Source organism: Lycorma delicatula, chromosome 12, assembly GCF_047948215.1.
Source record: "Lycorma delicatula isolate Av1 chromosome 12, ASM4794821v1, whole genome shotgun sequence".
Lineage (NCBI taxonomy): Eukaryota > Metazoa > Arthropoda > Insecta > Hemiptera > Fulgoridae > Lycorma > Lycorma delicatula.
Genome location: NC_134466.1, coordinates 7,660,479 through 7,685,700, shown reverse-complemented (window position 1 = coordinate 7,685,700; position 25,222 = coordinate 7,660,479). Strand labels below are relative to the sequence as shown.

The 25,222-nt window shown below is 30.6% G+C and overlaps 1 protein-coding gene across 2 annotated transcripts in view; it reads right to left on the bottom strand.

Annotated features, from left to right (window-relative positions):
• LOC142332710 (ATP-binding cassette sub-family C member 4-like) overlaps window positions 1-25,222 on the bottom strand; it is a 208,788-nt gene that overhangs the window by 124,449 nt on the left and 59,117 nt on the right. For both annotated transcript variants that reach the window (XM_075379285.1, XM_075379286.1), the window contains exons 3-5: window positions 19,867-19,977; window positions 14,081-14,227; window positions 11,559-11,799 (exon numbers count right to left, since the gene is read on the bottom strand). In XM_075379285.1, the coding sequence (XP_075235400.1) occupies window positions 11,559-11,799; window positions 14,081-14,227; window positions 19,867-19,977 (499 nt within the window). The remainder of the gene's footprint in view (window positions 1-11,558; window positions 11,800-14,080; window positions 14,228-19,866; window positions 19,978-25,222) is intronic.

Here is a 25,222-nt window from a genome sequence, read left to right as displayed (position 1 = left end):
TGTTCATGTCAAATTACATATTACACATAAACATTATCAAGAATAATAATTTTTCCCCTTTGTTATAAAATACAATAAAAAGTTTGTTAAAATTCTTTTTTTAAATATAAATTACAAAAACCAATAATTTAATGTTAAAAATTGAAATTAAAATTAAATATTTTTTAACATCTAAAATCAAAAATTAAAAATTAATTAAATAATAATAAATAGGTTGAAACAGAATAAATATTCATGTGGTCTGGCTAGCCAATGTTACATTACTGTACAGATTTGAAACAGATTGATTATACATTAACAATGTCTGAAAAACTGATGCCATCTACTGAAGCTTTTATAATCTAAATTTATTTGAATATCAGACATTTAATGTTTATTATTAATAAAATGGTCAGAAAGATTAGAAAAACCCAGTTTTCCACTTTTATAACTACCACGTTCAGAAAATTTTGTTTTGAAAGATCTAGTAGTTTTCCCTATATTATTATGGCTACATTAATATGGTAATATGATATTATATATTTAAGTAGATATAGATGACCGCCTTGAGCACAACAGCCAATCAGACAGCAGCATTCTGATCACGTGACTTAAGCCAAGCCCACTTACTCTAGAGAGAAATTTACACATTATGCAGCCTTTTACAGTAAAAATTCCCATATTTTTCACTCTTTCGCGAGCGTCATTATGATTCTTTATTATATATGTTACTAAACAACATTTGCAAATAAAATATATTCAACGTTTTATGTAAATAAGCATTATATTCGTTGTTAAACCTACTCATATACATATACGATAACGTCATTAGCTATCTCAACAATAAAAAAAAAAATAAACAATCTACAACCTTTATCACCTATCATCCCGCTTTCATTGAAAGTATTGATGCCCGATTTTTTTCAAAACATTTTAAATTTTAAAGGTGATCAGAACTGTTAACCAAGTGCTTACTAGATAATAAAAACATATTTTTATTTTATTTCATCAAAGACAAAAAATATTGTGAGAAAAGGCGTATCTCGAGAACGGTTGGACTTAGACGCATGAAACTAGTGGCTATCGTTCCAGGAAGTTGGGAAGTTGGGAAGTTTCATTGCATTAGAATTGGCCTAGGACGCACCGTTTTCGAGATACACCCTTTTTTTATTTATGATATGATGAATAGTATAAAGAACTAACAATGATTTTGAAGCTTAAACTGACATTATAGACATTAAATAATCATTATTGTTTACATTAAAAAATAATCAATGATATATTACACTATCTCTGAACGTAATGATACACGATTTTTTTCAAAATATTGTTATAAATGTAAAAGGTGATCATACTGTTAACCGAGTGGTTACTAGATAATAAAAACATATTTATATTTTATTTCATCATCAAATACAAAAAATATTGTGAGAAAAGGGTGTATTTCGAGAACGGTTGTACTTAGACGCATGAAACTAGCGGCTATACTAAAACTATACTAAACTAGATAGATAAAAAGGAATAATAAAAATAACCATTAACTTGCATACATTTAAAAAATTTAGAACATAATCACTTCTCTTCACTAGAATAAAATAATTTGTTTGGTTTACAGTTGTAAGGGAAAGATAATGTTATATTATCACCACAAATAACTGTAGATTGCACATATTTAGCGTATCCTTTCTTCAACATTACTTGTTTCTGGGTATCGGAAAATTTAATCTTTTTATGACGCTTTGAAATTATATTTCGATATTTGTATGAGTTTATGGAATTTTTACACTTTACAATTTTTTTAAAAATGTCCCACTATATAGCCCTTTTGTTTTTATATAATTATATGATATTTTATTTGGTAAATAAAAATTATGAAAATAAATATCTAAATAAGATATACGTTTTACTGAAATAAATTGTAATTTATTTGTAATTCTTTTTGATGATGATTATAATATTCTAGTCTATCGGACCATGATAAATTTTCAAGATTTATTTGTTTCAATACAATTACATTAAATATTAAATTAATGTTATCATGTTGATTTTTAAATGTGATTAACAAACATTGTGAATTTTGTTTAATTGAAAAATTTAATGGGTGTGTAGATGAATATAAATCGATTTTATCTGTTGATGAAAAACACAATATATCATTAAGTTTTATGTCATCAGTTTGTATTATTGTTAATTTGGGTGTATATTTTTTATATTTAATACAACAGTAAATGCATAATATTTCACTCATTAAAGATTCACCACAAGTAAATTTCTACGTGATAAGCTAATGTTTTGTCTATATGGATCTGAAAATGCCAATTTTGAAACTATTTTACATACATCTTCTAATAAATGTCTAACAACAATAGTCTCTGTACCTTTAATAATTTAATTAAAGAAAAAAAAATTAACAAATTTTTCAAATCTAAATTAAATAAATTATTCAAGTATAAAGCAATCATTATTCTCAATTGCTTCTTTGGAATCTGTATATTGTAGTTTGTTTTATCTAAAAACCAAGATTTTAAATATTCTTCTTTAATGGATATCAAATCTTGTGAATTACTGTCAACATATTCTATCGATGAAGAATATAGATGTATTAATGTATTTATTTTAACATAAAGTGAATATTTCTTATAAAAAATAATATGTGATTAAGATTCTTATACAACGCCAATACCATTTGAATTGAATAATCTCTAGATTTATTACACGTTAAAAAAGTCTCGTTTCAACAATGGATTTAAATCATTAAAAGGGTTTGTTCTACTGTACACTAATTCTGTTGCAATATTATGTATTATATTTAAGGCTGCACTTTTATATTGAGAATTTCTTATAGTTTGTTTTGATAAATTATCCATACATACTATATTGTTTTTTGTTTTATTTTTTTTTAATTTGTAATCAATAACTGACATTTTCATGCAATTTGTTGTATAATAATTTTAAATATGGTGATAATTCGTCTACAGAATCATCGTAATTTTTTTAAAATTCATTTATATTTTTATTCATATTTTATATTCTTTGTTAACTGTTAAAAAAATAACCCTTTTACGATATTTGTTAAATCTGAAAAAGTTTGAAAAATTGTATTTTTTAATTTTATTTTTATTACGGAACATCAATACCACATGTAAACTCTACATCGTGATAATTATGTCCATTAGACTTTTTTTTTCATACCCTTATATGTTATATAAACTTCTTTAGAATTATTAATTTCATTCAAATCTGATAGTGTAAGATCATTGAATCTTTTAGGTAAAAATATTTTTCCAAATCCTTCAATTGATGCAATAATTGAATCACCAGTTTTTGCTACAAACTCGACTTTTTCAATTCTATAACGCCTATTGTGCATCATTTCAGTAATCTTTTTAATATTATTATAATAATTTAAACTATTCAATTTATCGAAAATATTAGACCTTTTTTTAATAATCTATATAATAAGTAAAAGTATTTAAAATTAATATTTTATTGTTGCTGTAAAATTTTTTTATTTTATTTAGAGATAATAAATGTATGTTACGAACAGATGACGTCAGGGAATTCTTCTCCCTGTATATGGCTGTCAATCATTCATTATAACATTCATTATAAAATTGTCTTTTTTTATTTTCAATGAAAGATAGATATCAATAGCATTGACCTTGATCCCTATAATATTATTAAAAATTGAAAATTTTCAACTTATAAATTCAAAACCTCTATATTCGAGTTATAATAACAATAAAAAATAAAATATCTATTATAAAACAATATCACTCAAATCAATCCACAAATTGTTGTTTTATCAAAACCTAACCGTTTTACATAGGCTTTGTCACCTTTTCGTCTGAGTATTTTCTCAATTTGATGTACATCTTTATGCTTGGTTTTTTGTAGTTCGTGTTGATAAAACTGTCATTTTATGAGTTCATTTCGTGAATCAATCAATTCATAGGTTACAGGACGTAATTCTGAGTGAACTTTATGTACTTTAAATATTTCATTCGTCCAATTTGGTAGATAACCCTTTTCAAATACTTTTTTATGTTTACTTATACAAACATGACCGCCAACATTAAATTTAATTTTTACAACTTTTGATAAAGTTGTACAGTGTTGGCGATAAAGATTTTATAGTGCAGAGGGGAATGAGAATCGCACAAATGGTAATATCCAAATATAAACGCTATCATGGACGGAAAGCGAAACACTAGATGAAACTGAACGTAATGATAAGGGTTTTGGTTCGACTGGTCTGTCTGTATGAATGACGACCTACGTACAGATAAATGCATCATCTAGGTAGCGTTTGACATTAACAACGAATATAATGCTTATTTATAAAAAACGATGAATATATTTTATTTGCAAATGTTTTTCAGTAACACAAACAATAAAGAATCATTAATGACGCTCGCGAAAGAGTGCGAAATGTGGGAATTTTGCCTGTGAAAGGCTGCATAATGTGTAAATTTCTATCTAGAGTAAGTGGGCATAGTTTAAGTCACATGATCAGAATGCTGTTCTCTAATTGGCTGCTGTACCCAAGGCAGTCATCTATAGCTACTTATTTATATATATAAAAAAAAATATATATATTTTTTTTATTATTTATTTACAGATTTTATATATAAAAATGTAAACGTAGATTTAATTTGATCAAATTTAATCTATTTCAAATCAGATTTAATCTATTTCAAATCTGTACAGTAATGTAACATTGAGTAGTCAGACCAAACATATATTTAGTCTATTTTAACCTATTTATTAATTTTTTAATTAATTTTTAATTTAAGTTTTAACTTCTTAATTTTTTATTTAAAATTTTAAAAAATATTTAATTTTAATTTCAATTTTTAACTTTAAATTATCGATTTTTATAATTTATATTTTTAAAAAAAATTAGTTTTTTATTGTATTTTATAAAAAAGTGAAAAAAAAATTATTATTCTTGATAATGTTTATATGTAATATGCAATTTGACATGAACAATTTTAAAAAATGATTAAAATTGATGATACGAGAAATTCGCAAAAACATTTTTGTATACAAGATAAAATATGGTAAATGACATCCTACTTTATTTATTGTTCTGTAATAAGGTTGATCAAGTTCTTTAAATTTATATACTAATACAGAGAAATGTGATTCTTAAATCCAGGGCGTTTCATAATGTTCTCTGGAGTTTTGAAAATTCATTAACAAAAAACTATTTCACTCATAAGAATAAAATAAGTACTGTACGAAAGAGTACTTCAAATAGTTTTTTCAACATATACTAGACAGTTAGTAAACCATTTGCTCGCTAGGTGTCGACAGTAGAGAAAATAGCTGCCACGGGAAGCGAGAAGTCGTTTTGTGTGTTAGAATTTCACTTGTCAAAGTCAGTAATTTCTGTGCAATGTGCGGTTCGGTTGAAATTTCATAAGGAGCCACCAAGTAACAATTCAATTTGTGCACGGTATAAACAATTCAGTGAAACTGGTTGCTTGTGCAAGCGAAAATCAACCGTCAGAAGTCCATCAACCTCAGAAGTCAATGTCAAACGTGTGCGTGCAACTTTCATTCGCAGCTTCGTCAAAATCGACTGCGGCTGCAGGCAGATAATTAGGAAAACAACAGCATAAAACAACGTTGGGAGTTCTCCGTAAACATTTATTATGCAAATCTTTAATTAATCTGGCGTCTTTCTGATGGAGATAAAACACGTAGGCTCGATTTTTGTTTACAGTTGCAGGAAAAGATGTTGTTGTTAGATGGAGGTTTTCTAAACAAGATAATTTTCAGCGATGAAGCTACTTTCCGTATTAGCGGCAAAGTACACCGTCATAACGTGCGAGTTTGGGGAACTGAACGACCACACCCTTATGCATTCGGGATTCTCCAAAAGTAAACATTTTTTGTGCGATTTCTTGTGAGGCAGTGTATGGGCTGTTATTTTTTATGCAAACTACAGTAACCGGCACGATATATCTGGATATGTTACAATTATGGCTTACGCCTCGGCTACTCAACGACTTCATTTTCCAGCAAGATGGTTATCCTGCCCGTTTTCATAACAAGGTTCGACAGTACGTTAACACAACATTACCTCGGCACCAGATAGGACGTGCGTCTAAAGAAGACCAACACATTATGCTGTGGCCACCAAGATCACCAGACCTCACGCCATGTGATTTCTTTCTCTGGGGTTACATGAAAGATAAGGTGTTTATCCCGTCGATGCCACATGGTATCACTCAGCTAAAGGATCGCATAATCAATGCGATCAACTCTATCGAAAATGACATGTTAGAACGAGTTTGGCAAGAGCTAGACTTTCGTGTTGATGTGTGCCGTGTCATCAGAGGGGCACATAATGAAAATTTATAAATGTTAACAAAAATTGTTTGAGTCCCTGCATCACCTCGTACTTTCATTTAGGTAAGTGAAATACTTTTTTTGTACTGAATTTTTGTAACTCCTAAGAACGTTAAACACCCTGTAAATAAATGCCAAAGTTTGTCTTAGTTTTTTGCAACAGCATCATGCAGGAACCAACCAACCAACCAATCGATTACTTTCAAATTTTCAGGATATATTCGTGAATTCCCAGGGAAGGTTTTAAGACATAGATCAAGGCCCTATTCCCTTTGGAATAAATTGTAAATTAAAGGTACTCATTAAAGAAAAAAAAATTCTACTGCTTTTATTTCATTGTATTTCTATCGCCATGGTAACAGTTAATTTTTTTTTTCTTTAATGAATATCTGTAAAAAATTTAACATTCTCACAACCATGAGGATAATGAACACATGGGGATTACAGAGGAGGAACCCCCTGGTTAGACAGTGGGGCAAGCGAAATGAGCCCTGACCGGCTATTTTCAATCAAAATAGAACTACAAAAAATACACTGAATATTCATTTTTCAATAATAATTATGAGATTTTATAACGGTAGAGTGGTATCCAGAAGGTTCTGAATTTGAATCCTACTCAAGCTTGGCTTTTCTTGACATTTTTTTCTCATCGCAAAAAAATAATCTGTAATTGGAGCAAGACAGTTAGTTAGTTGTCAGAAAAAGAATAAATTAAAAATCAATGATTTATATCTTTTTCTATTTAGGGATGCTAAAATATTACAGTCTTAATAGTATCTTATGATGAGATACTACTTTTACTTATTTTATAAAATCATATTACTGCTTTGTATTCATTTTTATTGACAAGTTAACGACATTCGTTATAAAATTAAATATGAATATGAAATAATTAATAAATGGCCATTAGTAATTTTCCTAAAAGCTGTTCCTTGTTTTCAACTATATCGACAATAATAAACTTGGTGGAATAAAAAAAAACAACTTCACGTCATTTACAAATGATTATATCTGTATTTCAAAAATACACAATTATCCATTCCGTTTAATAAATTGCACAGTATATTCTGAGTCATAATATGAAATAAAATTCTGTAATATTTTAATAAAATCTTTACAAATTAAAGAAATTCTGGAGTAAATATTGAATTCATTTAAAATTTCCCAACGGGTAACGTTTCAGGAAAATTACATCAGTTTAAATGCAAGTATATTTTAAAGGGTAATTGTAAAAAAACAAGCGTACAAAGTTATTAATTTTTGTATCAAATTTTACATTGGCTATGGCTATTGTATGAATATGTAAAAGATTAACATGTCGGTATTCACAAGCTTTTAATAATAGTGCGATTTGCTGAAAATTTATTTAACTTTTGCCCCTTCATAAGTCACTTAACTTGCATAAAAAGAATGAAATATGATCCTAACACGATTCCAATATACCTAAAACAAAGTCGATAGAAAATAAACCAATGATGATATACATTCATCCTTGCATACTGCTGATTAAAGTTATTGTAAAGATAAATGCAAAACTACTACATTGGAATATCGCTGTTATTTCCTAACCAAAACATTTCCAGTAGACAGCTATTTATAAATGCTCATACTCAAATATTGAAATGAAGATCATATTTACATTAATATCAGTACAGAAAAGAGATAACCGTGAGTACATTTTCCCTTTGATAGAGCAAATTCTAACTACTAATGCTTGAAGATTATTGATGCAACTGCTAATTCCTCATATTATTATAGATATATGGCAAACATTATACAAAATATAAGTCTACCATACGCATGATAAACAAGTATACATTTCCAACATAATGGAGCAAAAGCTCATATTTTCTCTCCTGAATAGAATGTTTCCCAACTAGTGGATGGCCAAGGTGGACTACAGTAATGGCTAACAAGATTCACTTGATATTAATTCTCAAATTTTTTTTTTAATAGGGATAAATGAAATAACACAACGGTCAGAATAATAATGAATAATTACCAAGAACATATGCTACTGAAGAATCCAAGAACAAGTTATAAATGTTGGAGAATGCAATCTCAACTTCAACTTATTCAGCTGAAGTATAAATTCATCTATTGATTAACAATTTAGACGTCATATATAAATTTTGTGAAGTAATGTTTTTTTTATTTTGTAAAATTATTTTGCTAAGTACTTCAAAAACTAAATTCAATTCAAATAATTGATTTAGTATAATTTTTTTGTTATTGCTTTTATTGAAACACAACTCATTTACTCTTGTGTCCTATATACCGTAGATTTTTTTTTTTAATGGAACTGCTCATAAAACACTTTACCACATTTTATATAAATCCTTTTTTATTTTTCTGCAATTCTGTAATTTTTTTCACAAAATGTAATTAATTATATTACATTTATTAGCAATATTTTAGACTGTTAAAAAAAATTAATTCACAATATTGAAATTAATCTATTTTTTATGATGTTCAACGTAACACAGTTATATAAAAATTACATTTTCAGTCCTACAAATTGTGTTCCAATCAACTGCTATATTGAAAAAAAAGTATTTCAAGACCCATGAATATATAGAATTTTCTATTATTTTGATCAGGGGAATCATTTATATATAAAGTTAAAAAAAACCTAGACTTAAAAAAAACTTTTTATAAAGTTTTAAAGTTTAATATGAATCTACTAGAACACTCAGTGTTTAATAAAACAATACTCCATGTAAGAGAGAATAATAAAAAATAACTGAAATAACACTGTGATAGACTGAGTTTCCAAAGTACACGGTTCTCCCAGTATGGGAGCGTCAAGTGACTTTTTCTGTAACAGACTGCCAAGCGGTGCCACCTGGGAAGGTTATGTCTGACCTCTGTGAATTTTTTTGTGAAAGCTATTTCACATGTTTCTTGTTCTTTTGTCATAACGGGGCTTTAATGAACAACGCAAGCAGCATTGAAGTTTTGCTTCCTGCTTTGGAAAAACGCCACAGAAACTATTGTGATGTTGAAAATACTTACAAGGATACTCCGATCAAAAAAACTCAAGTGTACAAACGGTTTTTGCATTTCAGAAAAGGTGAAATGTCAATTGATGATCAATCTTATTCTAGGCACCCTTCAACTTTCTGAACGAATGAAATTATCAAAAAAATTTGTGTAATTGTGATTGAAGATCGATAACACTGACAGACAAAAAAAAATTTTTTAATGTTTGTCTAATGAGTGTGATACCGTTTCTTGAATTGCTTTTTTGCGTACATTACATATCTGTAAATATAATTTTTCTATCACCCTTAGTTTTAAATACATTACGCTTCAAAAAAATTAAGGGAATATCCAGTTAAAATTTATAATTTTGCATGACCACAGCTGTGTTAGAATGATTTCACATGATGCTCTTCTTTTATAAATAACGTCATAAATAGCTACATCCAGAATTAATGTCCAACAATAATCGGCTAGTATGTTAGTATTCCATTTCCCTCCATAGCAGCTTTTCATCACCGAAATGTCTTGGTGGAAACATTCACCAAGTTCATCACTTACATATCCGAGATTGTTCGGGAAAAAATCCAGATGTGAGTGGAGGAAATGTATTTTCAAAGACAAATTAATCCCATAGCTCTGTATGAAGTAATAACTTGATTAACAATATTGTGGTAATTGTCTGATTTTTGTTTGCCGAGAAAACTTTTTACAAATGTCTTTAAATGAAGCCCAAGCTGCACTTTTTACATTATTTAAAATCGAGTTAAATACGTCATCTTTGACTGACTCTCTTATTTGAGGACCAACAAATATTCCTCCTTTATTTTTTCCTTCACTTACATTCAGAAATTTCTGCCTGATGTACAAAAATCCAGGACTATCCTTCATTGCTTTCACAAAATTTTTCATTAATCCTAACTTGATATGGAGAGAGAGTAAAAATATTTTTTTGGGTTGTTTTGGGTTGAGGGTAAAAATCAACTTAGGGCTCATGAATATTTTTCCCATTTCGAGTTAAGTTGTCTCATTTCTTCCACTCTTTGGTAACATAATGTTTATCCCCAGCTCAGCTGTCCCATTCACATAGAAAACACATATACTTAGTACAGCCTAACTGCATGGCTAACAAAATAGCTATAACTTTCAAATCACCACATATGTTCCAGCTATGTTTTTTATAATTTATTTTTTCAGGAACATCTTTCATCACATCGTATGTCTCTTTCAGATTAATGCCATAAGCGATTGGTATCAAAGGATATTTGTTACTTTTGTGTAGTAGAACCACTTTTAGAGTACACTTGGACGAATCAGTGAAAAGGTGCCAGTCCTCAGGTTTATGAACTTGTCCTAAGGGTATAACGTAAGCTCATCAATATTTGTGAAATAAACCAAATTATTTTCATTTCCTTACTGACCTGATTTGGCTCGGTGATTTTGTTTTTGTTCCCGTGAATGAAAAGAATCCTGAAAGGAAGGCGTTTTGCTGACAAGGACAAAATTAAAAAAAATATGACGAGGGTGCTGTCGAGCATCATGACAAGACGAATTTAAAAAATGTCTTGCATGGAATAAAAGATTGGACAAATGTATTAGCTGTAATGGAGAGTATTTTGAAGTGGAATGAAGAGTTTTAGTTAAAAAAATAAATAAATAGATAAATTTAAAAGAATAATTCCAATTATTTTTTGGTACCCCTTGTATATACACTAAAGTTTGCAGCAATAGTTTTAAAGAAAATAAATGAATAAGCTAAATAAAAAAATATGGGCTTTCTACATTAGATCACTCGTTTACTCAAAGTCCAGATCTTACATAGACTACTTGAATTTACATTATATGCACATATTTTTTTTTTTTTAATAACAGGCTCAACTGCTGTGGTCATAAGCCCAGATGGAAATTTGTAGTGCATGAAAAATGCCATGCCTAACTGAAATTCAAACCCGGGAACTCTGGATGAAAGGCCAAGATGCTGCTATTCTGCCTCAGAGATTGGCTTTCATGCACATCAAACCAAGATGCAGTACTGGTTAATCAATTTAAAAGTATTTAATAAGTTAATGACAATTCAGTTCTCATATTAAATGTATATCTTTAAAGTTCAAATCCAGATTACTATACGACCAAAACATAAACTGTTTTGATTTTTGATTTTAGCACACTATTATTATGCTTTTTTTATGAATAACATTAATTTAATTGCAGTTAAAACAATTATTATAAAAACTTACTTTTCTATACACAAGTGAAACACAGCCAACGTGGATTTTCATTCCTAAATGAAGTAAGGCCATAAGATATGGATGCTGTACAATGACATCTACAAATGAACAAAATATAACACCTGCAGCCGAAATATATGCTTCTTGTATGGTTACTTGTTTTTCACGTTCTGCAAGTGTAGCATTAGGTTCCAATGTTTTTTGAGTAAAATACCTAATAAGGCAACCAAAAAACAATGGTTGCGTTGATCTAAAAAATAAAAAACACATAATAGCAATTAGGAAACAACATAAAACAACAGTAAAAAACTAAGCTTTAGAATCTCTAAACACAAACAAATATACTAAAATACTGAAAAATTAAAATATATTAATTAAAATATAATGACAATGTGGTACAAAGTGTAAGTTCAAGAACCCTCATACAACAGTGTAAATATATAATATTGTAGCAGTTTAATGCGTAAATGCATGTCTTCATAGATGTCTTCTGCTGTGAATCTAGCACTATAGCAGAGCTATAGCTTTAGAAGAGAAAGCATTGTAATTGGTCAAATTGGGCAAAAGTGGCTTTCACCTGATCTTTATGTTTTGACGCCTAAGGAACCCAAAAAACCAGATAATAATTTTCCAGATGTTCATATATGCATGTGTAAGTTCGGTATTTCACACCTTATATCTCCAGAACTACACAACTGATTCAGACCAAACTCGGTCAGATTACGTCTATATACGGGGCATTGATGCCATTAAATTTTCAACTTAAAAGGTCAAGGAGGTGAGGCTGTAGAGCAAGGTCACCCTCAGTATCTCAAGATTTCTCCTAATTAAAGTCTTATTTTTCTTAGGCGCATTTGTTAATGATTAAAAAATAATATTTAGAAAAAAAAAGTTTGCAAAATAGCACCCTCACCCCAAAAAATGCTCTAAATAAACTAGTGGCTACGTGAGTATAATGCATCGTTACTACCCTCTCTCACCACAAGTAGTGCTAGTGTAGAACTGACGTACAGCTGCTGTAGTCATTTGCTATGTTGTAACATCATAGATGAGCGGTAGAATTAAATGAATAATATTTAAAGTGTAAAAAAGTATTTAAAGTGGCCACTAGTACCGCTAAACCTGCGTGAATGAAATACGGTATACACGCACACTTTAAATAGAATTATTAAATTAAATAAACTAAAAAATATTATATTTAAATAAATGATAAATATTTTAAATTAAGTTTGTGTGTGCGCGCGCGCGTGTGTGAATCAGAAAAAAGGCACATGACTAGAAAGTTCTACAACAATGTTGTCAGCTTTTTTGTCTTAATCTTAAAATTTCTTGTTATTATATCATTATGTATTATTTTTGATTCTAAAAGAAAAACATTGTAATAAACAATTACATGTGCACGCACGCACCCACACACCCGTGAATAGCGTGAACATAGCTTGTATGATTCTTTCACACAAGTCTAAATCACAAAATTTTACAGAACAATGTTACTTAAATGACCCAGAAAAAAATATTAACACAAGATTTGGCCTCAAATCATAATGGCTACCAAATAGGTTATCATCTACTTACCAATTATTAAACCTTTTCTGACCTATAAATTACATAAGATAGTATTCGATGGAATACAATACAACCATATCCGACATCAATTTATGGGATACCAAACAGCTGAATAACACCATATTTACATAGTTGGAAACCATATGAGTTTCACTGCAAAGAAAAACTTTACTGATATTTCATAATAATTTGCACCCTAACTTGCAATTTCAGAAAATCTCAGACAGTCACATCGGGTTCTCGAGTATCCCAAACAAATTCAACAACCTTAATTCATCGCTTCAATTATTACAATTGGCAACTGCCAAACACTGGCATAAAAATTTTCTTCAACTGTGAAAATAACATGTTTAAAGAAATCTTTACTATCATCTATCTCACCTAGCAGAACCTTTAAAAACTCGACACACTGCAACAACCATTTGGCTTGATTTTACGTCTTAGTCAAAGTTTTCAGATATATATCATAATTTTTTCTGTTTCAAATAACATTAAATTTAGGAAAAAGCTTCAAATTACAGCTGGAGATTGTTGTCCTGAGGCTCCTAACATAAAGAATGTAAATTATGTTTTAAATATTGAAAAGCATATCTGACATACTTTTCAGTAGTCCATAGTCCTCCAGATTTACCCTTTTCTAGTCCACCCGTTATTTCAAACTTTTCAAAACCATCCATATAATTGATATGTAGGAGCCATTCTACTGTACATTTGTTCAATTTACTCTGACCAGTTAAAACACTTAAATTCCACAAACCTTCAAAATGGTATATGAAATGCTACACGGGTAATATTCAACAACTTGATAATTTCCCTTCGCTATAATAAAAGAATTACTTTGCTAGGTCCATTGAATAGAAAGTTATTATACTGAATATGTGATTCTTTTTCAGAAATACTGCATAATTTTTCAAGATGTTCTACATTTATATACAAATATAATATATATATATATACAAATTTACCTTAAAACTACTTCACAAAGAACCAGAAAAATTCCATACAATGCAATTTCTACTCCATATGCTTTCTTTATAACAGTTATAAGACTAGGATTGCATTTCTTCTTACTACTATAACTTTGACATTTGGTTAATTCTTCATTCCATATTCTGTAATAAAATAATAAAATTAGTAATTTTATATTTACAACTATTTGATGTTTATGTTTCATCAGTATACTAATAACAGTTGATAAGAAATTAATAATTGAAATAATTAATATAAGTGAACTCTGTGAACAAAAGTTACATAAATTACGAAAAATAGAACCAACCTCAGACCTAGTAAGAGTATAAAAAGATATGTTCAAAAGGTATCAGCAATTATAGTCGGTGGAAAAAAGCTTATCTACTGGCTTTCGAAACTAGTGTTCTTCGAAACAGTTCCTGAGTGATTTCACACATCTAATCCAGCGGTCCTTCCATTGCTGAAAAAGAATTTCATAAACCTCTTAAAGGCTATCTGTTTTGTTGTTGAGTTTGTCATTACTTATTTTTAGCTGGCAAAACATACATCTGTTAGTAATTTAAAATTTTGGCCATCATTTGTACATGGTCTACCGAGGTATCTTTAAAAGTATGACCTCTTATGCAGCGTCCATTTGGGTGCATAGGTTGGAAAGAAATAGACCATGCTTATACCATTCATGCAATTAGGTTAGCTCCAAAAGCCTTCAAGGCACAGTCATTCGGTCTCGAGCTTCAGGGCAACTAAATGGGGTGATGGCGGGAGAAATGTCAGTAAATCCAATATGTACCCCAGATAAAATCATTGGGACTACGCTTCAGACTGAACAGTCGTGGCACACACTGTCCATGAGGTTGGTTAAGATCATCCGAACGAAATTGGCAGAAGATGTCCAGAGGTGAATCACATCTTTTAGTTTCTCTTGGGGCACACTCCCAGCCTCAAGAGGTCAAAGTTTAAAATAAAAAATGAAATAAATAAAAAATAAAAAAATGCAGGATCCCGAGAAAAGTTCGAAACGTGGGGCCAGCAAAACCTTGGATATCAAAGGATATATTGCATGATTTATGGATGTAGAAAGTATAACAATGCTAGTAATGAGAAGGTAAAAGGAACTATCAACAATTAAGAAATACTATAAACAGGAAGTGCAAATTAGCGAAAGAAGACTGGATTAAAGAAAAGTGTTCAGAAGTGAAAAGAGAAATGATCATTGGTAAAATAGACGGAGTCTATAGTAAAGTTAACTGGAATACTATGTGGTACTTAAATTAAAATCGAATAATGTGTTAAATAAAGATGGTATACCCATTTTTAATACAAAAAAAAAGTTGACAGGTGGGCGGAATGTAATGAAGAGTTATATGAAAAAAATGGATTAGAAATTGGTGATGTTATAGAGGAAAAGAGGAAGTTGAAGAGGATGAAAAGGGAGATGCAATACTGATATCTGAATTTAAGAGAGCATTAAAAGATTTGAATGGCAGAAAGGCTCCTGTGATACACAGGATGCCTGCAGAATTACTGCACAGTCCAGATGAGGAAGCGATAGATAGATTATACAAACTGATGTGTAATATTTATGTAAAAGGGGAAGAACTCCTTGACTGCAAAACTTACCCTGGAACAGACATTGATAGCGACCATAATTTGGTGATAATGAAATGTAGATTGCGGTTTAAAAACTTGAAGAAAAGGTGTCAGATGAATCGGTGGAATTTAGAGAAGCTTGAGGAAGAGGAGGTAAAGAAGATTTTTGAGGAGGACATCGCAAGAGGTCTGAGTAAAAAAGATAAGGTAGAAAATGTAGAAGAAGAATGGGAGAATGTTAAAAAGGAAATTCTTCAATCAGCAGATGCAAACTTAGGCGAAATAAAGAGAACTAATAGAAAACCTTGGGTTTCAGACGATATATTGCAGCTGATGGATGAACGTAGAAAATATAAGAATGCTAGTGATGAAGAAAGTAAAAGGAACTATCGGCACTTAAGAAATGCTATAAACAGAAGTGCAAACTGGCGAAAGAAGAGTGGATTAAAGAAAAGTGTTCAGAAGTGGAAAGAGAAATGAACATTGGTAAAATAGACGGAGCATACAGGAAAGTTAAGGAAAATTTTGGGGTACATAAATTAAAATCTAATGATGTGTTAAACAAAGATGGTACACCAATATATAATACGAAAGGTAAAGTCGATACATGGGTGGAATATATTGAAGAGTTATATGGAGGAAATGAATTAGAAAATGGTGTTATAGAGGAAGAAGAGGAAGTTGAGGAGGATGAAATGGGAGAAATAATACTGAGATCTGAATTTAAGAGAGCATTAAAAGATTTAAATAGAAGAAAGCCTCCTGGAATAGACGGAATATCTGTAGAATTACTGCGCAGTGCAGGTGAGGAAGCGATTGATAGATTATACAAACTGGTGTGTAATATTTATGAAAAAGGGGAAGTTCCATCAGCCATCAAAAAGAATGTTATTGTCATGATACCAAAGAAAGCATGAGCAGATAAATGTAAAGAATACACAATAATTAGTTTAACTATTCACGCATCAAAAATCTTAACTAGAATTCTGCACAGAAAAATTGAGAGGAGAGGGGCAGAAGTGTTAAGAGGAGACCAATTTGGATTCAGAAAAAGTATAGTATACTTCGAAATCAGCTGATTTGCAAAGACACGTTCACCACTAGACCAACCCAGTGGGTTAGATTATCTGACCCAAAATTAAGCAACAAAACGTTTTCCGAAACTGTAATGTCCATCCTGTAATAAAATATTTCCGTGTGTCATAACACTGACTTTTTCTAATAAATTGAATGTATAATTGAAATTGAGAGAAATGATAAAGGAGTCGCAGATACATGATTAAATTTTCTATTTTGTCAGTACTCCATATAACTGAATAAATTAGGTTTTTATGGCAATTAAGAGTAAGATAAAGGTAATGAACTTGAAATTAATGATAAATTAGATATCCAGATATTGTTAAGTACAAAACATAAATCACTCCCATAAATGACAATAACTTAATCCATCTTAAGAAAATTACACAAGCCGTTTGGAAACAAACAATTATCGCAAGTATATTATCTTTGTACAAAACACACAGCCACTTGAGAGAATTTATTTTAAATCTTCAAAATTCAGCAAAAGACGTTGGCAGTTATGAACAGATTTTGGTAGCCGAGAGGTTAAATATAAATTATTATTCAAACTTTTGCAAAAATATTGCTTTTCAGGAATATAACAAGACACACACACACACACACACACACACACACACACACACACACATATATATATACACTAGCTACTCGTCGTAGCTTCGCCCACGCTATGTGGTTACTGCGTTACTCATAGTGGTCAATCTTATGCTTTTTAGTCAGGTAACCGGAGGCAGGTGCAGTCAGTCACACATAAAGTAATGGTGACAATGACAATGATTGTTGTAGTTGAGTCACAGTGCCATATACTTTTACATCCCTTAAAAAAATTAGAATTAAAAAAGACTGAAAAAGATTTTTAAATATCTATCGGAAGAGCATTTGCAAGCCCAAATCTACTTAATGTCTCATTTACTATAGTTGGGATTTGGACAATTTACAATCATTGCTCAAAATTTTTTTTACCTTTCTTCACTTTCAAGGTCAAATATCAAACATCTAGATATTTGTTTATTTACACGAAGATTACACTAACCAAAAATAAGATTGATCTCTTCATTTGTTACAAAGAAATTAAAAAATAACAGGGTCTCAAAAAAATTTAAATACATTTTTAAACCTTGAAACTCAGAATTTCTAAAGGATTTTAGATATTCACATCATTCAGTTCAAACCCAGCTCACAAAGTTATAGATACTCACAGTTCAAAATTCATTAAAGTTTAATATATATATATATTATAGAGATTTTTCGAGATGAAATATATCCAAAGATCTTCTCAGTTATGCCATGAAACATGGGTAAAAATTTAAACAAACAAAAACCCTCTTTCCCTTTATATAATAGTATAGATAGATTAAGTTATTTAATGTAAATATAATGCTATTATTATGTAATATTATCCATTCGATTGATTCGAATCAATCAATTCAAACCCTGTTTACAGTTTATTAATTCATTTCATTTTTCAACCGGCAAATTTCCAATATTACATATTGTTGCCACATACATGCTGAGTTTCATATTGGCAAAAGCAACACTAGCAGCTCAGATGTCAGCTGGAGTACAGCATATGTACGCACCTCCACAAACATCACTCCTACCTAGTAGCTGACCGTGCAACTTTTCCACCACAGCGGTACTGCGGCCCACCACTCACAGGCTCCAATAAAATAGCAAACACCAGAATGAATTTTCAATTCGTCGACCACTGGCTGGAGAAGAAGCAGAAAAAGATGGAAGAAGAAAGAAGAAGTTCCCTGATCGGTTCAAAGTGGAACCTCCTGACAGATGTAAACATCCACACCAGAACAGTAGGCCTGAGCAGCCCACCGAGGGAGTCGCTGAGCATGGATACTACCTTCCCAACCCAGCTCGACAGGCTTCAATCGCCCGTCGAGCTGGGCCAGCAGGAACCAGTACAGCATGTGATCGCTCAGGGAAAACCACCTCGACCACACTGGCAGAAGACAACCGATGCCGACCTGACACTGTGGAGCTCTGGGGCCGACCACTGCCATGATGTAGCAGGGACCCAACTGTCACTGAGGGGAAGCTCATCTGATTCCAATGGACGAGCCACAACTCCCTGACCACAGCTGAGCCATCATTGCTGGAGACCATCTTTTGGACCCAACAGCCCTTCTCAGAGCTACCGCACAAAATGCACAAACAACCCTTTTTAGGGATACCACTCCAAAAACATTAAACAGCCCTTTTCAGGGCTACAAGACTTTAAATTGCGACGAGCCATCGAAGCTATTCAGTGAAAACAGCCCTTTTCAAGGCTCACAAGGTTTTAAAGTGCCACATGCTGTCAAAGCTATTCAGCTTTTCAAAATTTTTCAAGATGAAATATATCCAAAAAACTTCTTAGTTATGCTAAAAAATATGGATCAAAATTTGGTTGCAATTGTTCATGTAGTTTTTTTGTTTATTCCGAACAAACAAAACTTTCTTCCTCTATATATAATAGTATAAAGATAGATTAAGTTATTTAATGTAAATTTAATGCTATTATTGTGGAATATTATTCATTTGATTGGTTTGAATCAATCAGTTCAAACCTTGTTCACAGTTTATTAATTCACTTCATTAAAGTTTGTGCTTCAACCGGCAAATCTCCAGTACTTATTTTTTTTCAAAATTTTTTGGCATGAAATATATCCAAAAAACTTCTTAGTTATGCCAAGAAACATGAGTAAAACTTTGGTTGCAACTGATCGGGTAGTTTTTTATTCTGAACAAACAAAAACCCTCTTCCCCTTTATATAATAATATAGATTACACTACTTTAAATGTTTGATATTAGAAGTGCATAATAGCCTGACTGTAGTTTGTATTTGCCTTGTTACAAAGTAGAGACCAAGTATCTTTACTTTTTTTACTTCTTTAATAACAAAAAAAAAGGTAATCAAATAATTTAATTAACATTAATTACCAATATTTGATAAGGCATCCTACATTCCCTGAAAAAATCTCATCCGTAAGATTGCGGCAATATTAATAAATTTTTAAAATTTAAATTGTTACACTAAGTGCTTATAGATATAAAGTACACAAATGCACTTTTTAAGTAAAGTTTTAAAATCACATAAAATAACAGTTAACTTACCTCTCAAATTTATTGCCTAAATAATTAGAATTATGTTCTTTTAGTGGACGATATAGATCTGTCACCTCCAATTCTCTTTTGTATCCAGTACAAAAAAGACTGAACACCCAGCTAAAAAAAATATATAAACATAATTTTACAACTTATTTATCAGTAAAATAAATAAGTAAACTAAAAAAAATAATAAACTATCTATATTAACTGCATTTGCCAAAGTCATATCTTATACATCACAAGAAAGAACTGCATCTTTGTTATAATTTTTCAAATCAAACCTTATAGAAATTTTACAAAATCCACTATAATTGTTTGATAAAAAAAATCTATTTAGTTTCACAAAAATCAAAAAAATACTCCTGCAGATTTAATTTACACACGGTGCAAAAATTTATTGTTAGGTACTTTTGACTAACAGATTAACATTCATTCTTATATTAATTCTACAGATATGCAGCTGGGCTGAACCAGAGGCCTTCCATACACTGATCCTGGACCTGCACAGACAGCTGATCCCCACAAGCACACAGAACTGGGGTACAAACTGGCCCGATTCCTGACCGGTCATGGTTGCTTTAAAGGATACCTGTGTAATCATACATTGAGACTCTTCACTACATGTGATTACTGAAGGAAGGGCACTGCAGAACACTCTGTGTTCGAATGCAACAAGTTCTTCCACATAGAAGCATCATCCCGAGAGAATTCTACACACTAACCTCAGACAACATCACAGGGACTACGCTGCAGAATGAGTAGGCATATGCAGAGTCGAAGATTGTATCGATTATTCAATCAAAGATGATGGAAGAAGTGCAGCGAAGAATTCCCTCTTAGAACTATGTTTGGAATAAAGAGCAGGTCCAGCCACTCCTCCCTCAACAGCTTCATGGGGTGTAACAGAGAGGGCTTCCATATTCCACATGCTTAACGTGGATTGCTATACGATGTATTTTTATAAATTTACTATGCGTTTGGCAACGATACAATGATTAAATAAAGTGATAGTATATGTAATTTATTTCACCAAAAAACTAAAGTTATTTAAAACTCATGAAGTTGGACATCAAACAAGATACAACACTGGAGCTAAGAAATAACTCCCCTTATTTTGGATGTATACTTAGTTCAGAGGGGAATCTGAGAAAAGTACTTTATTCCAGTTTCAACTAATTATAAATATTCCATCTACACTGACTTTTCATTACAAATTCCTTAAATAAATTTCATTATTAGTAATATGATAAATAAAAAAACATAGACAACATTAGATTTATAACTTCTGCATAATGTGAAGTATGAAATATAGTACGTAGTACATGAACTACAAGTACTAAGTACTTAGTACTTGACGTAGTATGAATTTAAATTGTTCACAGACTGGTTCCATATAAATATAATTTCAATACGTGTTATTAAAGAAGGATAGCAGAATAATGTACAAAAAGTAGCTATAACAACTTATTTATTTTTCAGAGTCAACCATTTGGTTCACAAAATTAGTTAATAACTAAAAACAAATGAATAAAAACGGTACTTAAAATTCAACACGCATTCAAAAACTGAACATTAAAAAATAATTTTTAAATAGAACCTAATTATTAATTTCCAACTATGTAGTGACAATACGTATATGGCACAGATTCCCATTGAAAGAAGTACATTAATTTGTTCCTTTACATTCTCTCACAGTCTTTTATTTTTCCACCTACAGCAATATACGCTGCTATAGCTATAACAGGAAAGTATAAAGATCAGTTAAAAAAAAATTTTTCAAACTTGGTTTTTTTTAAATCTTGTGCCTAAGGAGACATTTAGAAAACAAATTTTAACAAGAAAAAACAGATTTAAATAAATTGTAAATAATCTGTTCCAAATCCAAAAAATATATTTTTGGGAGACAGATGTTTCTGCATATGTTAAGTATGTATTCTGTTTTGGCCTGTATTTAGTCTTAATAGTTCTGGGCTCTGCTGACCAATTTTTTTCAAACTTGGAGAAAAACAGTTGGGCAGTGTTTTGTCTGAAGTAAAATTTCATATCTTTACCGGGGCATTTAGTAAAAAACCTTTCTTAGAAAAGTTGTTTTTTTTTTCATCTAGAGCACAAATTACTCAAAAATTTTATTTAATATTCTCAGTCCCCAAAAAGTGACTATATCTTTTTATAATTTTAGTTATATCTTGCGTCAGAAAAGAAGTTAATGGGAATTTTTTGCATCTATATTTTCAACATTGATAAGCTTCCAAAGTAATAAAAAGTTTTTGCTCATCCCATCCTAATGGTACTGTGTATGTTATAACAAAAAATATTCTTTTAATTAAAAATTTTTTATTTATTTAAATCCATCTCGAAAGTTATCCATCGCATTTAAAAAGGAAAAACCTTAATTTTTTTTATAATTCATACCCCTTATTCTTTAGAATATTTCTTGAAAAGAAAAGAATTAGCCAAATATTGAGATCAAATCATAGAAAATTACAACTTTGTTTATTTACAATTAAGGTTGTATCTTTGTATTTTTTTTTTAAATTTAAAAAGTTCTTTTTTAAATTTTATTATCACTATAGGAATTACATTATTAAGAAATAAATTTAGCCAAATGCTTCCTTTTGTGTATGGGAGCCCACAAAATGGAAAAAAAAATTCAGTTATGCAATTCATTACCGGCATTTTTTCGACTGATGCAAGTAAAGTATGACGTACAAGTAATTGAAGTAAAAGTGGCACTAATCAGAGTTACTTTATCTAAGAGTAATTATGTTCATGACACAACTGTCCCTTGTGATTATCAGAATGAGAGTATCATATAGAACTATCACCCGTATTTCAGAGGAATTGGCATGCTAATGTTCAACCTACTATGACTCAATGAAGAAGCCAACATGAAACCATTCCCGTTCCTCACTCTCCTTAGCAAGCTTGGAATGGGATGCTTGTTACCTTAAGAATAACTATGCTATTTTTAGATGTAATTGTGTCATGTGTCAGATAGTACACAACCATTTTGGTATTGATAGATAATATAAAAGCACTTTCGGCTGAAACATATTTTTAGATTTTATTAATATATATATATATGTTTAAGTTTATTATATAGGGGCCCAACAGAAATTACCCCCTGACTTCTCATCACTGCTGGTGGAGGGCTAATAGTACAGGCCATGGTGTCGGCACGCCATTTTGTAGCGAATATCTTGCCATATCAGTTAAAACTACGGTGTGGAGTGATCAGCATCGCACTTTCATTATTGAAATATATTTTAAATATGGTGATTCTGTTATTAACAGGCAACGATTATTTTGTTCACACTTTCGGCTAGATCGCCATACCACCGGTTCCTGATAAGAAGATAATTCAGTTACGGATGTCAAATTTTAGAGCTAACACTTCACCTTTGAAGAAGAAACCACCAGGTAGGCCACGAAGCGTTTGAACATGTGGAAATATTGAAGCAGTGAGACAAGCTCCACGTCACTCAGCTCTTAAACACGCTGCGTGTTACAAATTTCTGACTGGACTGTAAGGAGAATTTTACATGCTGACTTACAGTTTCATCCTTATAAAATGATGGTCGTGCAGCAGCTAACTGAACGCAACTGGTTTAGCCATACTGCTTCTTGCCAAGCTAGTCTGGAAAATGTTTCATTAAACTCAATGCCCTGTCAAGTGCTAAAGCCTACTTTCATTTATCGGGTTGTATTAACAAACAAAACTTTCGATACTGGGCAGAAAATAATTCTCTACAATTGGATATACGCCGTCTGTTCTCCGAGCATGTAACAGTTTGGTGCATTGTTGCTGAATTTGGAATTATAGGATCATATTGTTTTGAGGAAGAAAGGCAATCAGTTACAGTAACTTCTAAACATTTATGTAAAAATGTTACACGACTTCTTAGTTCTTAATGAACTCTGTAATCAAAACAAAAATTTACGGTTTCAACAAGAAGGGAGCACTGCTCACACAGTAAGACAATCAAGGAATTTTCTCAGAGAAATGTTTCCTGGACATCTTAAGAAGACATCCCATGACCTGCACGGTCACCCAATCTTGCAGCATGTGCTTTTTTCTCTGAAACATCTAAAGGCTGAAATTTTTAAACAGAAGCCAAGAATCCTCAATCATTTAAAGGCTGCTATCCATCAACAAATCATCGGAAATAACAAGAAAAGTAATGCGGAATTTCAGGGAGAAGTTAATGATCTGTATATATAGTGAAGGTCGACATATGAACGAAATAACAGGTATGTGAAAATAAATGGCTAACATTGTTCTTTCAGAATACATTTAATTTTTTTTATAATTTTGTTGTAATGTTTATTTTACTTACATTAAAAATTAGGTAGTTATTTCAACTAGATCCTGTATATGAAAGTACAGAATGTTTCATGAAATAAACGGTAAGAATTTCAGGACCTGTTTAATAAACTTAAACTAAAACAAATGTTCTTATAAAATTTTTTTCGAAACACTTTGAATTATAGATTATGAAAAATGTCATATTATAATTTTTTTAAAAATACAATCAAATTATTTTAATCAAGAGAAATTCATAGTTTTTTTTTTCTACATATTTTTCTCCGGTCAAGAATGATATTTTTATAAGAAAATAAAATACATGTCATCTCAAAAACTGATATCATTTTTTGATTTCATTAACTCGTTCTCAACAATGACACGTTGGATTGCTTTAAAATATGATGTAATCTTTGGAGTATTCCCCCCCATACCACAATCTTATCTCTATTACTATTTTCATGAAGAGGAGACCAGATGTAAGATTTAAAAATCTCTACTTTCTTTAGTACTAAGAATTTATACCGATGTTAACAAATTTGTTTACTTTACACTTCAATTTAGGTTTATCGATTAATGTACTCCATTTATACATATCAATGTAATATATATATCATGTTTAAATCAAAATCTTTGTTTATGAAAAAAATTAATTTTAAATGAGTGCAAATTATTTTAATTTGTACGATGTACAAAATCAGCAACGTGATGCGTACATGGTTAAATAAACAAACAGTAACTTATCTATGATTCGTTCCTCATATAGTAAGTATATGTAGTGTACATAACACTGTCTGTCTTCTGAATACAAAGAAGAGTCTTCACATAAATAAAAATATTAGAAAAATTAAACTGAAATGATAAATAAAATGATATAAATCAAGTAAAAAATCTTCTCTAATGGATAAAAATCAAGTATAAATTATTTTTATTAACTTGTTTAGATGACTATTTGGGGTATTTTATTAAGAAACTTTCAGGTTGTTCAACTTAAAAGAAGCTCCATCAATAGTTTATAAGAAATGCATATTTTTGTTAAAATATATTTGTTGGTGCCAA